This window comes from Sinocyclocheilus grahami, unplaced genomic scaffold (assembly GCF_001515645.1).
Source record: "Sinocyclocheilus grahami isolate Dianchi unplaced genomic scaffold, SAMN03320097.WGS_v1.1 scaffold808.1, whole genome shotgun sequence".
Classification (NCBI taxonomy): Eukaryota; Metazoa; Chordata; class Actinopteri; order Cypriniformes; family Cyprinidae; genus Sinocyclocheilus; species Sinocyclocheilus grahami.
The window spans coordinates 604198-622404 of record NW_015505987.1 but is presented as its reverse complement, the minus strand read 5'-3'; the positions used below and the strand labels follow the sequence as shown (position 1 = coordinate 622404).

Genomic DNA, 18207 nt, shown 5'->3' with positions numbered 1-18207 from the left:
AGCCACACTAAAAAAGATAGCTGGTTAGCAAATATTCATTACATACATACTGTATATACTTTTTAAATGTGTATTTAATAATAAAAAAAAGGAGGGGCGATGTAAATGAGTCATTTAACTAAATGAGGCTACATTATGCTGTCATTTAGTATCTGAAATGTGCAGATTTAACAGAACTCACTTTACATTAACTTGATGAGGTGTTTCATCCCGTAACAAAGCAATTAATTCCCTTCCTTTTTCACAGCCCCTTGGCATTGTTGGATTATGCAGACTTTGATATCGGCTATATGAAACCAAATGAACGCTCCCTCTCCACCCTTATTGTTGTGGATACAGCAACAACTGGTCTTCATCAAGAGGAGGAGGATACAGAGGTGGTAGTCGAAGTGCTGACAGAGGTTCCAGGCCTGCTCCATCAGTCCCAGCAGTGAAGAGGCCCGGCTTCATGGCTTTACCCACACCACAGACTGCTGCTCGTCCATTCCTCAAACCAACATTCTCTCACCTCTAGAATCAGAATAATTCTACTGGTAACGCAAATTAATTTGACTTTGTGAATATTTGTACTTTGTGTAGAAATTTTATACACTGATTTTTAATACATTGTTTTGTGGTGTATATTAGTTTAAATTTGTTATTTATGTAACAATGAAGCACAAGGGTATATATTTCAAAACAAATGTGTTTGTTTGTTTGTTTGTTTTTCAAATATACATTTTTGCTACAATCAACATTGTTTTTCTTTAAAAAAAAAAAGGAAAAAGATGCTATCACTCTATCTCATACAGGTTGCTGTAAGTGAGTTTATCTTCAAGAGGCCAGTGTAGTTGTCAAAGTTTTTAAAATATTTTAGGGGAAATGTCACAGTGAAGCAGTGATGCCATTTTATTGCCAATTTAGCTGATAATTGTCCTTTACAGGATCCTTGCATTCATCACAGTCAGACCTGGCCATTCCGTACAGTACAAATAAACTGTCTAGAGACAAAAGAACGAAGTAGAAGCTCACAAGTACAGTAGTAGCAATTGCCCTTGATCTGCTAGTCTAGGAAGGAGCGCGCTAGTTGAAACGTGTGCAGTAGGATTTCAAGGATGAAGAGAAGCGTAGAACTTCAGAGCAGCAGGACACTGACAGTTCAGAATCCAAACAAGATGACGAGTGCTTACAATGAGTATAAAATGTAGCAAATTTTGGCAATAATCATCATATAAAATGAGCCTTTTAGTTAATGCAATTTTATGTCCAACTTCCAAACTCCTTAGAAAACATCAGGTAGTCTGACTTGCTACACAACAACACAAAAACCATCAAAATGATTCATCCGCATGATTCTATAATTCAGGTTATTGCTTATTGACCAGCGCTGCCATGCAGGACTGACCACTGAGGCTACATAATGCTGTCAATGAGTAAAATTCGATCCACTTCAATTGTTATTTTTCAAAACCTTTACTCGTCTTCCAAGCATTTTTTTTTCTCTGCTCAAAATCCATTTATTGATACTCTGAATCAAAACTCATCATCAATAGCAAGCAAGTAAGTACCCTTCTGTATTATTGTACTGTGAAAACAACCGTTTGATCAGATTCTACAAAAATATAAATGGATGCTGTTATAATTTGGCACATCAGAGATGTTATAAATGCATGCATGAATACTTGTCAAGGTACGAGACATGCGTAACGCCAATGGCTCTCTCTTTTTTCCATGTATTAGCGGTTTTTAACAATTTCTGCTACGGTTGTCCATGCACCTCATGTTTGTCTGTCATAGCTAATACCGGTTTCAGCTCCTGTAGTCGGTGGAAGACAGCGGTTCTACAAAATGGTTATAAAGGCATATGACCCGACTGCACAATTCGGCTAGTCAAACACATTACTGTTACAGTCAGCCGCTTCCTAAAACACATCTCAGCCACCGTGACAATTTGTTCACTAGCACCATAGTGATTCTGGCCTCATACACAACGCTTTTTATATATATATATATATATATAAGTGTCATGGCAAATGTTCAAATTCCATTATACTTGCATACTAAGTAGCATAAAAATATTTCTGTACAAAGTTCACAGAGGGACCTTGTGAAATAACCCAGGTAGTTGATCACAGAAATGTGCCAATTTAGCTGATAATTGTCCTTTACAGGATCCTTGCATTCATCACAGTCAGACCTGGCCATTCCGTACAGTACAAATAAACTGTCTAGAGACAAAAGAACGAAGTAGAAGCTCACAAGTACAGTAGTAGCAATTGCCCTTGATCTGCTAGTCTAGGAAGGAGCGCGCTAGTTGAAACGTGTGCAGTAGGATTTCAAGGATGAAGAGAAGCGTAGAACTTCAGAGCAGCAGGACACTGACAGTTCAGAATCCAAACAAGATGACGAGTGCTTACAATGAGTATAAAATGTAGCAAATTTTGGCAATAATCATCATATAAAATGAGCCTTTTAGTTAATGCAATTTTATGTCCAACTTCCAAACTCCTTAGAAAACATCAGGTAGTCTGACTTGCTACACAACAACACAAAAACCATCAAAATGATTCATCCGCATGATTCTATAATTCAGGTTATTGCTTATTGACCAGCGCTGCCATGCAGGACTGACCACTGAGGCTACATAATGCTGTCAATGAGTAAAATTCTTTATTTTTCAAAACCTTTACTCGTCTTCCAAGCATTTTTTTTTCTCTGCTCAAAATCCATTTATTGATACTCTGAATCAAAACTCATCATCAATAGCAAGCAAGTAAGTACCCTTCTGTATTATTGTACTGTGAAAACAACCGTTTGATCAGATTCTACAAAAATATAAATGGATGCTGTTATAATTTGGCACATCAGAGATGTTATAAATGCATGCATGAATACTTGTCAAGGTACGAGACATGCGTAACGCCAATGGCTCTCTCTTTTTTCCATGTATTAGCGGTTTTTAACAATTTCTGCTACGGTTGTCCATGCACCTCATGTTTGTCTGTCATAGCTAATACCGGTTTCAGCTCCTGTAGTCGGTGGAAGACAGCGGTTCTACTAAATGGTTATAAAGGCATATGACCCGACTGCACAATTCGGCTAGTCAAACACATTACTGTTACAGTCAGCCGCTTCCTAAAACACATCTCAGCCACCGTGACAATTTGTTCACTAGCACCATAGTGATTCTGGCCTCATACACAACAGCAGATTGTGATTGAAGCATGTTCATTTAAAATAACTGTACTAGTAAAGCCAAGCTTGTTAACATCTTGTTCATGCTGTAAATGTATATTTGAAGCCAGTGAAGTGCTTTATCTGCAGTGTACAGTAATACTCCTGAAAGTCGCTTTTTATATATATATATATATATATAAGTGTCATGGCAAATGTTCAAATTCCATTATACTTGCATACTAAGTAGCATAAAAATATTTCTGTACAAAGTTCACAGAGGGACCTTGTGAAATAACCCAGGTAGTTGATCACAGAAATGTGCCAATTTAGCTGATAATTGTCCTTTACAGGATCCTTGCATTCATCACAGTCAGACCTGGCCATTCCGTACAGTACAAATAAACTGTCTAGAGACAAAAGAACGAAGTAGAAGCTCACAAGTACAGTAGTAGCAATTGCCCTTGATCTGCTAGTCTAGGAAGGAGCGCGCTAGTTGAAACGTGTGCAGTAGGATTTCAAGGATGAAGAGAAGCGTAGAACTTCAGAGCAGCAGGACACTGACAGTTCAGAATCCAAACAAGATGATGAGTGCTTAAAATGAGTATAAAATGTAGCAAATTTTGGCAATAATCATTATATAAAATGAGCCTTTTAGTTAATGCAATTTTATGTCCAACTTCCAAACTCCTTAGAAAACATCAGGTAGTCTGACTTGCTACACAACAACACAAAAACCATCAAAATGATTCATCCGCATGATTCTGTAATTCAGGTTATTGCTTATTGACCAGCGCTGCCATGCAGGACTGACCACTGAGGCTACATAATGCTGTCAATGAGTAAAATTCTTTATTTTTCAAAACCTTTACTCGTCTTCCAAGCATTTTTTTTTCTCTGCTCAAAATCCATTTATTGATACTCTGAATCAAAACTCATCATCAATAGCAAGCAAGTAAGTACCCTTCTGTATTATTGTACTGTGAAAACAACCGTTTGATCAGATTCTACAAAAATATAAATGGATGCTGTTATAATTTGGCACATCAGAGATGTTATAAATGCATGCATGAATACTTGTCAAGGTACGAGACATGCGTAACGCCAATGGCTCTCTCTTTTTTCCATGTATTAGCGGTTTTTAACAATTTCTGCTACGGTTGTCCATGCACCTCATGTTTGTCTGTCATAGCTAATACCGGTTTCAGCTCCTGTAGTCGGTGGAAGACAGCGGTTCTACTAAATGGTTATAAAGGCATATGAAATCTTAAAGCTACGGTTCAGGTGAAGTCAGATTTTACCAAATAATTTGGGAATTTGTATGCAAGCATTTAAGGAGCAGTTCATTCTAATGATGATGACATTTAAAGTCCCTGGTAGAATATTTATCAGAACTTCAAGTCGATCTGAGACGTCACGCAGCTGCTGTCTAATGCGAGTGGTTCATTGAATTACCTCAAGGAATCTCTTATAAACATGGAGGACATCCTGACATCCTGACATCCTCCAATGCGGTCCAAATGTCTAAAGATCAGCAGCCATTTAATGCGATTTCACAACGGAATCTAACAGCTGTAGCCCCCAATACCAGATCTTGAACATTAAAATCACCTTCTTTAATAGGTTTGCTTGAAGCTGTAACATCTTGTTCATGCTGTAAATGTATATTTGAAGCCAGTGAAGTGCTTTATCTGCAGTGTACAGTAATACTCCTGAAAGTCGCTTTTTATATATATATATATATATATAAGTGTCATGGCAAATGTTCAAATTCCATTATACTTGCATACTAAGTAGCATAAAAATATTTCTGTACAAAGTTCACAGAGGGACCTTGTGAAATAACCCAGGTAGTTGATCACAGAAATGTGCCAATTTAGCTGATAATTGTCCTTTACAGGATCCTTGCATTCATCACAGTCAGACCTGGCCATTCCGTACAGTACAAATAAACTGTCTAGAGACAAAAGAACGAAGTAGAAGCTCACAAGTACAGTAGTAGCAATTGCCCTTGATCTGCTAGTCTAGGAAGGAGCGCGCTAGTTGAAACGTGTGCAGTAGGATTTCAAGGATGAAGAGAAGCGTAGAACTTCAGAGCAGCAGGACACTGACAGTTCAGAATCCAAACAAGATGATGAGTGCTTAAAATGAGTATAAAATGTAGCAAATTTTGGCAATAATCATTATATAAAATGAGCCTTTTAGTTAATGCAATTTTATGTCCAACTTCCAAACTCCTTAGAAAACATCAGGTAGTCTGACTTGCTACACAACAACACAAAAACCATCAAAATGATTCATCCCTGTAATTCTGTAATTCAGGTTATTGCTTATTGACCAGCGCTGCCATGCAGGACTGACCACTGAGGCTACATAATGCTGTAAAATTCTTAAATTCGATCCACTTCAATTATTTTTCAAAACCTTAACTGGTCTTACAAGCTTTTTTTTCCTCTGCTCAAACCCCATCATCAAGGCATGCAAGTACTCATCAGAGCAACACCGTTGTATTATTGTACTGTGAAAACAACTGTTTGATCAGATTCTACAAAAATATGGACTTATGCCACCACAACGCTGTTATAATTTGGCACATCAGAGATGTTATAAATGCATGCATGAATACTTGTCAAGGTACGAGACATGCGTAACGCCAATGGCTCTCTCTTTTTTCCATGTATTAGCGGTTTTTAACAATTTCTGCTACGGTTGTCCATGCACCTCATGTTTGTCTGTCATAGCTAATACCGGTTTCAGCTCCTGTAGTCGGTGGAAGACAGCGGTTCTACTAAATGGTTATAAAGGCATATGACCCGACTGCACAATTCGGCTAGTCAAACACATTACTGTTACAGTCAGCCGCTTCCTAAAACACATCTCAGCCACCGTGACAATTTGTTCACTAGCACCATAGTGATTCTGGCCTCATACACAACAGCAGATTGTGATTGAAGCATGTTCATTTAAAATAACTGTACTAGTAAAGCCAAGCTTGTGAGCTGCCACAAACTAATGCTATACTTAAAAGCTGCAATTGTAATTTATCGTAGTATGAATACCAATGTAAGATCTAAAACATCCCCCTTACTACGGTAATTATCACTGGCTGTTACTTGTCTCTCAATTCTGGTCTCTTTCACTGCACACAAAAAGAAGTCTGCTCCTTCTGCATGGTACTAGTAAAGCCAAGCTTGTGAGCTGCCACAAACTAATGCTATACTTAAAAGCTGCAATTGTAATTTATCGTAGTATGAATACCAATGTAAGATCTAAAACATCCCCCTTACTACGGTAATTATCACTGGCTGTTACTTGTCTCTCAATTCTGGTCTCTTTCACTGCACACAAAAAGAAGTCTGCTCCTTCTGCATGTTGCATTTGCTTCTATTTTTCGCTTTCTTAAATACAAAAACAATTACATCAATAGCAGTTTCAAAGGGGCAGGCATAAAATAGGTCACGTATGATAAAATAAAACCCCTGTCCAACTGGCATGCCACTGGAAGAATCGTCGGTCTTCAAATAAATACTATAGACTAATCAGGACGTAGTGTACTAAAGACTAAACCTGGCCTTTTAGTACATATTGCCAAAAACATCAATTAAAATATGAGCATACACGCAGTCTTTTGGCTAAACTGTGTACAAAGTCATCAGTACTGTTCGAATGCAGTGCCGTTACTAATATACAAAGCACAGGGATGGTTTTCTCATTACCGGTTAAGTGACTGAATTGGAAATAGATTGTGGATCTGGATAAAAATCTTTCCCGTGTTTCCCTTGACAGAAACGCCATCAATTCTAGACCTCATCTGGAACACAGAGCTAAAAAAGGTATAATTTAATTTTCAATAACAAAATAACATTTCAATTTCTGTTAAAATATACATGGAAAAACTGTCGATATATTAGGAAACTAACTACTTTTTGTACAAAAAGTACAGCATTGTTATTGTAATTAAGAATAATAATAGCATGATATCCACAAAATACCAACTTAAGAGCAAGGTTGATATGGAATTAAAAAAATTACTTTATACAATGGGATTTCTTTCTATTGAGAAAGATTCAGAATGGAAAATTAAAAAATAATTATAATAAAGCAAATACACATACTCATGAAAAAAAAAATACTTGGTTCTTAAAAACCAAACCCTTACAGTATTGCACATCTACTGTAGCTAGACTGGATCTATGGGTGCTAGATACTTTTAAATCATTCATGATAACTTTAACAGATACTGACACTATTGGGTCACATGACATGACATACAATTTATGCCAATTCATTTTTCTGTATCCATTTGAAAGAACCTTTTTAAAAAGAATTCTACTTCACAGCTTGCTACCGCCTAAACACAATTATATTCCTAAAACGTATTTGACACCCTAAAACTCAAGCCACCAAATACAGAATTCAAATGTACCCATCAGTTTTTATTCAAATAACATCATTTCCAGTCTTTCCTCAGCTTTCGCTTCCAAAATAACTTGCAGATTCTTACCTTACATATAACCCTCTGCTGATCTGATCGTTGATGTGGTAAATTATAGCAGCCATCAGAATTTACTAAGAGTTAAATGACGGATGGATATGAATTATGCATAAACTCAGAAAAGCATTGGTTTTCAACTTTCTCATGCTTTCCAAACCTACTATACCATACCAACTTGACTTAATGCACCACATTCTTTAATAAGACTTTAATTATTATTTTAAAATAAATATAAATGAAGGCAACATTCTCTTGTTGCAGCAAAATATTTAATATTCCCTATTTAAGGAACGATATATTCTTCGAATTGAGAATTGTTTTTTTTTGTTTGTTTGTTTTTTAATTTTTGTAAAAAATTAAATACCTGAAATGACCTGAAATCCAAAATAAGGAAACCAAAAAATTAATAAATAAATAGTCTTTGTAAAAAAAGAAGACAAAAATAAAGGTGTAAAAATGGACGGGGGAGAAAGAACTAAAAGTGGAAGAGAAGAGGAGCTGTGGGCCTGGTGGTCCCCTGTGTGTCAGCAGGAGTGTCATGAAAGAAGCTGGGTTCATGGGACAGGTCGATGCCCTCCATCTCTCTCTCTCCACATGTTTAGCGTCTTCTCAACCCCAACAAGGGAGGCTTTATGAGCTTTAGTGCCTCATTTTCACTTGTTAATGAGCAGCCCGCCCACCCAGCGGAGCTTGCAGGCAAACCACCGTCTGAGGGGACAAAAGTATTCGTAATGGAACTGCTCAAACTCGGGGGTCTGGCGGATATCACGTAAAAATGCAATATCAAGGTCGGACTCGGTGAGGATGATGAGGAGGAGGAGCAAGACAAAGAGGAGTCCAATGGTCACAAGGAGCAGACGGAGTACACTTAAAACAAACTTATTCACCTGTTCCGTCTCGCTGAGCTGAGCGCTCTGCACTGCGCCTGCCACCCTACTGTCCACTCCTAACTCAGTCACGTCGCCCACGGTGGGTGTTCCTGCCTCTGACTCTTTCTCCTCCTCGATGCTGCAGGGGGCTCCGTTGATCTGGCGTGAGACCGCCAGCTCCTGGCTGTGCTCAGCCACCGGTGTGGGCAGCACACTGTCGGAGGGACTGTAGGTCTCATCGGAGATTACCGCTGTCCCATCGCCCGAATCCATTGCCTGGCTCCGCGAACGTGGGATGAAGGAGTCACTATGGGACACGGAGCGCACTGGAGTGGAGTGGGCACTGTCCCGCAAGGATTCCAAACCTTAATGGATGGAAGAGGAAGGATAAGAGGGAGACAAAAAAACTATTTAGTGAATTATAAGATTAAAAGTGTTCTACTGAGAGTTTGTTTTTGTTTGCTTACAATGATTTTGCTTAAGTTTAATCAAGGCTGGCTTAAACATTCAGTACTTTTCTAGTGTATAAGTTTCTAAAAAAAAAAAAAAAGGGATTTTGAAATGTGAGCATTGCACGATATAATTTGTTCGCTCAATTTGATTCAATTAAAACATGGCCACAATTTAGTAATGCCATGTGCACGATTAGTAAAAGGAGGGAATTAATTATTTCATGCCCATGATTTAGTAAAACGATAGAACAAATTATTATATCGAAGCACCCACCACACATTCCATAGGTAATTTCATGTTACGTGCACAAATAAAAGTCTGTGTGTTTATTGAATTTGACCATGGAAAAGTGAATTTTGCATCATTTACCCATTAAACTGCATTAAATGCTAGTACGAATATCAATATGATAATAGAAGAATAGTGCACACATATAGGGCAAATATTTTATTTTCCTGAAATAATTTGTATTCATATTACTTGTATGACTGGATATTTAAAAATTTAACTGAATAAGTCTGATAAAAAAAACTTATTCGTAAAGTAAGATCTGGGGGATTGAACATTCCGACACGCAAAGTGAATCATGCATGTGATTGGACCGTAGACCGTAAAAAACAAACAAACAAAAAACCATGGACTTAGTGTCCGTGACGTCACCCGTAGGTTTCTGAAGAGTATTTTTTTTAAACCTAAAGTGGGCGGAGCCGGCCGTCGCCATCTTGGTGGCACGTCACTCTCGAATAATTGAAAATGGGCAAAGAGGCGGGAGGCTGGTGGCTGAAACCACGCTCGCCTAGCTCGACGGTGGTGACAGCAGCAGCAATCCACCTGTCACTCAAGTGGCCACGCCCTTAATTATGCAGAAATTTAAGGCTTAATATAATTTTAACAGATGAGTCATAAAAAAATTCACCCCCTCACAGTTGTCATGAAGGGAAAAATGAGCTATATAGACCAAAACCACTTTTTGTACCAGGCCGTCAAAAAAAAAAAAAAATTCTGCTGTACCGTTGGGCATTTTAACATGGGGGGGGGGGGGGGGGGGATGGGGGGGGACTCCTTTTTTAAGAACCAAAGCCTTTCTCTTTTAGCCTCCGCTGTTGGCAGTTTGGAGGGTGCGGGGGGTGGGGGGGGGGGGGGTCTCTATGGGACTGACTCTCTTTTAGAGCCAGCCTCTAGCAGCCAGTTGATGAATTGCAGTTTAAGTCACTTCCGTGTTGGTTTCAAGAAAGAGACTGGAAGGTTGCCGCTTGGATTGGACAGAAAGTGAGGCTTCGTTTGGCATTGGTCACGTGATTTCTACATTAACAACACAAGCCTCGTGTCACGTGATTTCTACATTAACAACACAAGTCTATGGTTACATTTCAATTTCTCCTGCCAAAAGTATGTCAGAACATCCAGTCAATCATGTCCAGAGTCTCAGGTTCTTATTCCGGCCTTGCTTTTAACGCAAGACCTCAAAGGGGTCCTTTCATACAATCTGACAAGCAGCAATCGAAAAGGACAAAAAAAATGTCAAGGTGTGCATTGTGCTTGAGGGAGAATATTAGAAGGGTCTCATGCAGGTGACAGATCCAAATACTGAATCACAGGCCTAGAGTGCAGTAATGCGCTCGGAGCAAAGCAGACCAGAGCGCTAATGTGAAAAGACATTTCCCAGCTCGTTTGCTCTTATAGACACTGTACTTCAAGCCACCACAGGCCTCAGCAAAGCACTGGGAATCACACATACTGACAGGCAAACAGCCAACTCGCTGAGGCGTTGTAACAATTAGCAGCACATGGTAAATCAAAAGGGCTAGACCTCATTATACAACATGCACAATCTTAAATAGCTACTAACTTAGAAAGGCTTTAAATAGCTTTTGTGATACCAGTCCATTATAATGCAGTACAGAAGTTACATGATATATAGAATCCATCGGGATGTGCATTTCTGTTCTTAAACATAGTAACTTTAACACCATGATGTTAAGAGGATTTGTCACAGTAAGTGACCGCAGAGACCACAAAGTGAGGATGCTGTAAATCTCCCATAAATCCTTGCACTTCAGTTCTCGCATACCCTTTTCCTAAAGGAAGCATACGAGTTTTGCTAAACATTAGATTCTTGAGCGTGTCATTGCAGATATGTTATGTCTCTATTCTGATGTGAAGGGATTAAGATTTCATCTCTTGACGATGTGACATTTTACTGCTCAACCAAAGGCCTCTCATTCACAATATTAAACATCCTGCCAAAGAGAAAAATGGTCACACATGAAAGCACATCTGCTTTAGCTCTCATTTATCGGAGTTTAAAGAACCCTGGAATTTAACAGCTCAGGTTTCACTCGAAATATAAGCATACATTTGCAAGAAAAAGCTTGCGAAGCTTTTGTATTTACCTGTACTTCTGCATTAATAATACATTAAAATGTGCACTGCTGTCAAACCAAGTTAAAATAACAGACAAACACAATCTACTTATACTTGTATTTGCCAATACTGTAAACATTGTTTAAACATTTACAGACCAGACTGTGTAAAATGTGAACCTTGCATTAATAACGGACTGTTAAATCCACTTTAGAAGTAATAGCTTCCATCCATTAACACTATAGTTTGGAAATCCCTTTAAAATTATTTAGCTATTTGAACTATTTCTTTAACTCTTTAACACTTTCTTCAGCTCATGACACAGCATAGTGCATTAATTGAACTGATGTCTGGACTGAGAGCACAGTTTCTTCTGTGAAAGCAGTTCCAGTGGGGAATTACTTCTGTATTGAGTCTACGTCTTCTTGTATCACCGAGCTTCTGGTGATGAATGGCTACCCTGATATTATCATCCTCCTCTCACCATGCTTCACAGCTGGAATCAGGTTTAAGTTTCAGGCTGCAGTACTTCAAACATTATGCTGTGCATTTCTGCAACTCCTGCAGTTCTTTTTCAGCTGCATTTCACACTGTCTTCTTGTTGTGATGTTTGCAGAATGGCAACTCCTTGAAAGATTAGTAACAGCGCTGTATGTCTTCCACTTGCAGACTGTGGATTAATGAACACCCAGAAATGCTTCTACAGCTTTCAAGCTTCTAATGTGCAATATTTATTATGATCAGGACATAGGAAGAACCTTTTCTTGATTCTGTCAATAATCAAATGTTTTTAGTAAGTAGTTCACAAATCCATATCAATATCAAGTTATAGACAAGTAGTTCAAATGTTTGTTACTTATTGAAGCAGATTGTGTTTGTCAGCATTTTTACGTATAGGTAATGCAAATAATTCCAATGATAATTCCAATTTATCTTTGCAACTGCAGTATCTTATAAAAGTTTCCCAAATACTTAAAATTTGAGAACTTAAGATTTTTTTTTTTAGTATTTGAATGTAATTATGCTCACCAATTCTACATGTATTTAATCAAAAATACAGTAAACAGTAATTTTGTGAAATATGACAATTTAAATTTTTATATATTTGAAAATGTAATTTAGTCGTGATGGCAAAGCTGTCTTCACTGTCACACGATTCTTCAAAAATCATTCTAATATGCTGATTTAGTGCTCATGAAACATTTCCTGTTCTTATCAATGTTGAAGACACTTTTGCAACTTAATATTTTTTATCATTTTCTTTAATGAACAGAAAGATCAGATGTATTTACTGTCGCTTTTGATCAATTTAAAGCATTAATTTCTTTAATCTTACTGACCCCAAATGGCAATGCATGTTCTACATGTATTTACATGTATATATATATTCTTATATTTTATATTATATATAAATATAAACATAACATATTTTTCTTAAATATATACATGCATGTGTTTGTATTTATATATACATAATAAATATACACATTATACACAAATATATTATGTAAACACGTGCTGAAATGGCGTTTGGTCTCGTACTGTATCGCGTACCAAGTCAGTGTCGTGCACTTTGCTTGGCCATTTGTTGGGATAAACAGGAAAGTGTGTCCAGCTGAATTCAATTTGAGTTTTGTTAAATGAATTAAAAAGAAGCTTAGTTTACCACGGCTGCGGTCGTGTGAAGACCGAAGAATGTAAAGACCATCGTCTCTACCGTGCGACTCCACCGGGCAGGGACACCGGCAAAGGACATAAGTATCGCTTTTTATCTCTCCTCTTTCCACTTCTGTTTCAGTTTTTTTATAATCTATTTCTTACTATGTGTCAGTAAGTTGTTATTTTAGCATGTGTGTTTGCCTCAGTGTTATTTTTTTAGGATTACTGATGAACTAATGTACTTTGATTTGTATTAGTTATCTATTTTAGTTTTAGTTACAGTTGTAGTAATGTTGTCATTTTATTAGTTTTTTATTATGTCTATATAGGCTTTTTATTAAGTTTTACTTTTATTTATTTTGAGTTATTTCAGTACTTCAACATACAAAATGGAAATGAAATAATATATATATGTATTTATATATAACTGACAAATGTTGTATGCATTTGTCATTTTTATTTAATTTATTTCATTTTCTTAAATGTGTGTATATATATATAGTATTTATAGAGTTTTAGCTTTTAGTTTTAATTACTTTTTCTTATTTGTAAGTCGCTTTGGATAAAAGTGTCTGCTAAATGACTAAAAGTAAAGTAAAGTAAAAAGTTATTATAATCCGTAATTATTTCCCCACTGGATGCAACAAATGCCTCATTTATAATGGGTTTTAATGATTTTGTCTCGTCGCTCAGGCCGGGACACGACATCACAGTATGGAAAGGAGCGTAACATTTCTGTCACACGCTTGAGGTATTCGTCCAATCACAACACACTGGATAGCTGGCCAATCAGAGCACACCTCGCTTTTCAGACCGATGAGCTTTGTAAAAATCGACGCGTTTCAGAAAGGCGGGGCATAGAGGAGAAACAATAATGTACAGTATGTGGAAAATAATGTGTTTTTTTAACCTTAAACCGTATGTTATTTTTAGCAACATCATATGACCCCTTTAAGCACTTCATACTAGAGACCGTCTCGGTTACGTATGTAACCCTCGTTCCCTGAAGGAGGGAACGGAGACGAGAGGCAGCGATCGTGACCATCACCCAGCGCCAGGTAACGACCGCATCCAGAATGCCCGGGTGATACGTTGTCTATAGCAAGACCCACATCGTCTTTATAAAGACGTAACGTCAAGTTTGCCAAGCAACGTCGTCTTTAGAAAGACGCACCCGAATTTGCTCTTTTAGGGGAAAAAGCTCTTTTAGCGTGCTGGGCGCACAGGGGAGATGATCATTTGCAACACGAACAGGGGGTAGTGCAGCCTGATGTGTGCAACCCACTCGACACGGGAAAACCACCACCGCTGAAGCGCCGTCCGCCAACACGAAGAGCTCTCCAAGAGCGTGCTGAACTCGTTCAGTCTTCTCTCCGTAGAGTAGTCAGGAGCGGAACGATGTGATCGCTCGGCTCCGAAGCGAAAAGCTGAATATGCGCTGCACCTGCTGCCTACTTATACTCACGCTGTGATCAGCAGCAGCTGGATGCAATAATCACATGCCAATGTGCATTGGCTCGTTTAGTTTACACTCGAAGTAGATTGGTCCCTCTAAGCGAGATCCCAATTCGTCGGTCCTCCGACGTGACGTCGAGAGTGACCGACTGAGAGGGAACTGTACTACCGCGGGACCCAATGCAACAGAGTGCGGCGCGGGACAACTCTTGATGGGCGAGTGCGGGTGCGGGCGGGAAGAGACTCGTGTGTGTGTGCAGGATGTGGGAGAATAATATGATTCATGGGACTCCTGCAAAATAGAAATTATCTAAACATTAAATGTCAAAAACATATAAATTGTTATTTATGTGTTGCACAAAAGCAAAAAGAACAACTAATAACATTAAAATGATTAACGCGCAAGCTAGGCAGTGTTTTTATTTATCACACGTGTTTAAAGGGTTGCGCAATGTAGCCAATCACAGACTCAGCTGTTGATTTCTGGAACGCAATGGCCAATCAGAGGTGATTAAACGGGTCCTATTATGCTTTTTCACATAAACAATTATGAAAACGTTTTTATAATAAATTGCTGAAAGTACAATACTGGACAATGATGTAATCTGCAGAAAACTTCAATTATGAGACTACAGTGTTTCCCATACATTGAGTGCGGGTGTTTTTATATCACTGTATTTCTGAAGAAAACCGACTATCTTCAGAAAATTGGATGTCATTTTCATTTAAAGGGGTCATACGATGCTGCTAAAAAGAATATTATTTTGTGTAATGAAATGTGTTTATGCGGTTTAAGGTTCAAAAAACACATTATTTTCCATATACTGTACATTATTGTTTCTCCTCTATGCCCCGCCTTTTTGAAACGCATCGATTTTTACAAAGCTCATCGGTCTGAAAAAGCGAGGTGTGCTCTGATTGGCCAGCTATCCTGTGTGTTGCATCATATGACCCCTTTAATCTTGCATGTAATGTCTGATAAAGCAGTGTTTTTTTTGAGCAGAGCGCTGCTTTGTGTACAGCCATTACCGGGGAAACCTTGATCTCTACCACTCCAACAGCGCCTCCTGCTGGCAGAGAATGAGTTTGCATATATATGCCGCCTGGGAAACACTGGACTATGGTATAAATAAATTCAACTGTATAACAGTTTCACTGCAATTCATGTTATAATGTTATAATTAAATAACAATACAAATAATACATATGCACTTATCTGTACATAGTAAATGCAGTTATTTTTAAGCGGTTGTTGACATCCTATATCTAAAACATGATTTAGCCAAAAAACAAAAAAAACAATAGCGTTACCACACTAATATGTCTTGCACTATCTGTGCGTGCAAAGGTTCTGCGTGATCCTCTTGTTCAATATTCTCTGGGTCTGAATCCGGCTCAAATTGATATGGCAATATTGACATCCTTAACTAAACTTGCTGCTTTGGCAAGGGGTGTGGCAGTACTGAAACACCGTCTAAGCTGTTCGCCAATCACAACGCACTGGAACAGCTAACCAATCACATCACATTTCGTTTTTCGGAAGACGGGCCTTCATCAAACCCAGAACTAATTGAGCCGTTTGTGCCAGGATGGGGAGAAAGGTATTGTAATAATGTAAATTATGTAAAAAATGCATTTTTCAAACCACCAAGCATGAGAGCATGTTCTAGTACACCTCCAAAACAAATTCAAGACATTGTAAAAGAGCATAATAGGACCCCTTTAAGTTAGAATCCACTCACCGCAGTGCTGAAATTGCGTGCTCATGAATCGTCTCATTTCAACACATGAAGTGTAGACATTGTGAAAGATTCTACTTCACACCTAAAAAATAACTGGTTTGTGAATGTTGATGCTTAGCCTAAATAACAAATATTTTATCGGGAGCATTTATGCTGGGATGTTGTGGATCATAGGAGATGTTACAGAACCATTTAATGTAAATTTCTTTGATGTGCTGAAAAAAAAATCTATATAAATTACTTTTATGTGGGATTTTGCAGGCGGGAGCGGGACAAAAGATGAATGTCGCGGGCGGGAGCGGGACCAGATAAGATATTTTTCTGCGGGAGCGGGCAGGTGCGGGAAAGAATCTTGCGGGAGCGGGACTGAAAAATCCGTCCCCCGCAGGTCTCTACTTGTGGCAGTACTGAAACACCGTCTAAGCTGTTCGCCAATCACAACGCACTGGAACAGCTAACCAATCACATCACATTTCGTTTTTCGGAAGACGGGCCTTCATCAAACCCAGAACTAATTGAGCCGTTTGTGCCAGGATGGGGAGAAAGGTATTGTAATAATGTAAATTATGTAAAAAATGCATTTTTCAAACCACCAAGCATGAGAGCATGTTCTAGTACACCTCCAAAACAAATTCAAGACATTGTAAAAGAGCATAATAGGACCCCTTTAAGTTAGAATCCACTCACCGCAGTGCTGAAATTGCGTGCTCATGAATCGTCTCATTTCAACACATGAAGTGTAGACATTGTGAAAGATTCTACTTCACACCTCAAAGAGCTTTTTAAGCTTGACAACAAACACCACTGCAGCAATACCAGCAGAAATTCCATTACCTGCCTGTTTCTATTCTAACCCACCTAATCCGATTTCATCAAAACAAAGCAGAAAAAAATACATATTACTGAAAAAGGTCTTCAGTAAAACCTAATAATAAAAAAAATCAATCTGGTGCACAAACAAATACACATTAGACTTTACCTAAAGCTGTGGCAGGCACTGCATAAAATGGCGAAGTCATGGGCAAAGATGATGACCGCAGCTGGTCCTGCTGCCCCATGAGGGCTGGGTAAAGGGGCAGCACGCCCAGAGCCTTTCCCAGCATACGAGGCCCCAAACTCAGCACCCGAACCTTTACATCCCGATAGCAGTGGTTGATCATGCGCAGGTGGACATTCACCCGGGTGGTGATGCGGATTAGGCACTTCACCATGTTTATCTCCAAAAAGTGAACGTCTGCAGCTGCCGAACTTCTTCAGAGAGCATGTGAACAAGTATAAACCCTGTTACCGGTGCCCTACTTCCACCGTGGGCTGCTGGGTAAAAGCTTGGCTATGCTGGTAAATGGCAGAGTAGGCACCCAAGACAGTGGTGGCAAATCCTACCCCACCCAGGCCTCTCACCTCCTTCCCTCCTCCAACAGCCAGTGACTTAAATGGCGAAAAAGGTCCTGTCTATTTTCAGATGAGGGTATTAATACTCCATGAAGACTCACAGTCAGCACATGTAGGATAGTTGACTTATCCTCCCCAGCTCTCTGAGCCGATCACACAACAGACAAGAGCTCCTCACAACATCTTACGATGGTCTTTTCTGTGTTGAATCACAGTTTCAGAGAGGATATAGTGACCAGAGACTTAATTACACCGTCTATGTATAGTGTACTCATGTTAAGAGTGGGCAGTGCTCTGTTGTGATGCTAGTCTACTGTAACAGTCGGGCTCATTAGATGAGACCCAGAATGAAGGGGTGGGCAGACACTGGTAAGCCTGGGATGGGTGGGTCAAAATGGCACAGCTGGTGACACATCGAAGTGTTAGTACTGACTGTTAACAGCTGGCACAGAAATAGAGTGGTGTGACTGACAGAAGCACCTGCAGATCCACTCCTCTAAGTGACGGCCGGTTCAGCCTCATATTACAGCATTCGGTCAACTTGTCAACTTTGGTGAGGGCATGTGTGTGTAGTGTGTAAAAAAAAAAAAAAAAAAATAATTAATAAATAAATTTTTTATATTTA

At 38.8% G+C, this 18207-nt stretch overlaps 1 protein-coding gene across 2 annotated transcripts in view; it reads right to left on the bottom strand.

Moving 5' to 3' along the window:
- Nucleotides 1-7983: 7983 nt before the first annotated feature.
- The window catches only part of frmd5a (FERM domain containing 5a), a 146542-nt gene continuing 136318 nt past the window's right edge, over nt 7984-18207 (bottom strand). Inside the window, exons 14-15 of one of the 2 annotated variants that reach the window (XM_016246710.1) lie at nt 8536-8882; nt 7984-8356 (exon numbers count right to left, since the gene is read on the bottom strand). In XM_016246710.1, coding sequence (XP_016102196.1) covers nt 8309-8356; nt 8536-8882 — 395 coding nt within the window. In that variant the 3' untranslated portion in view covers nt 7984-8308. Of the gene's footprint in view, nt 8883-18207 lie in introns of both variants that reach the window. The other variant, XM_016246709.1, reaches the window with a different exon arrangement.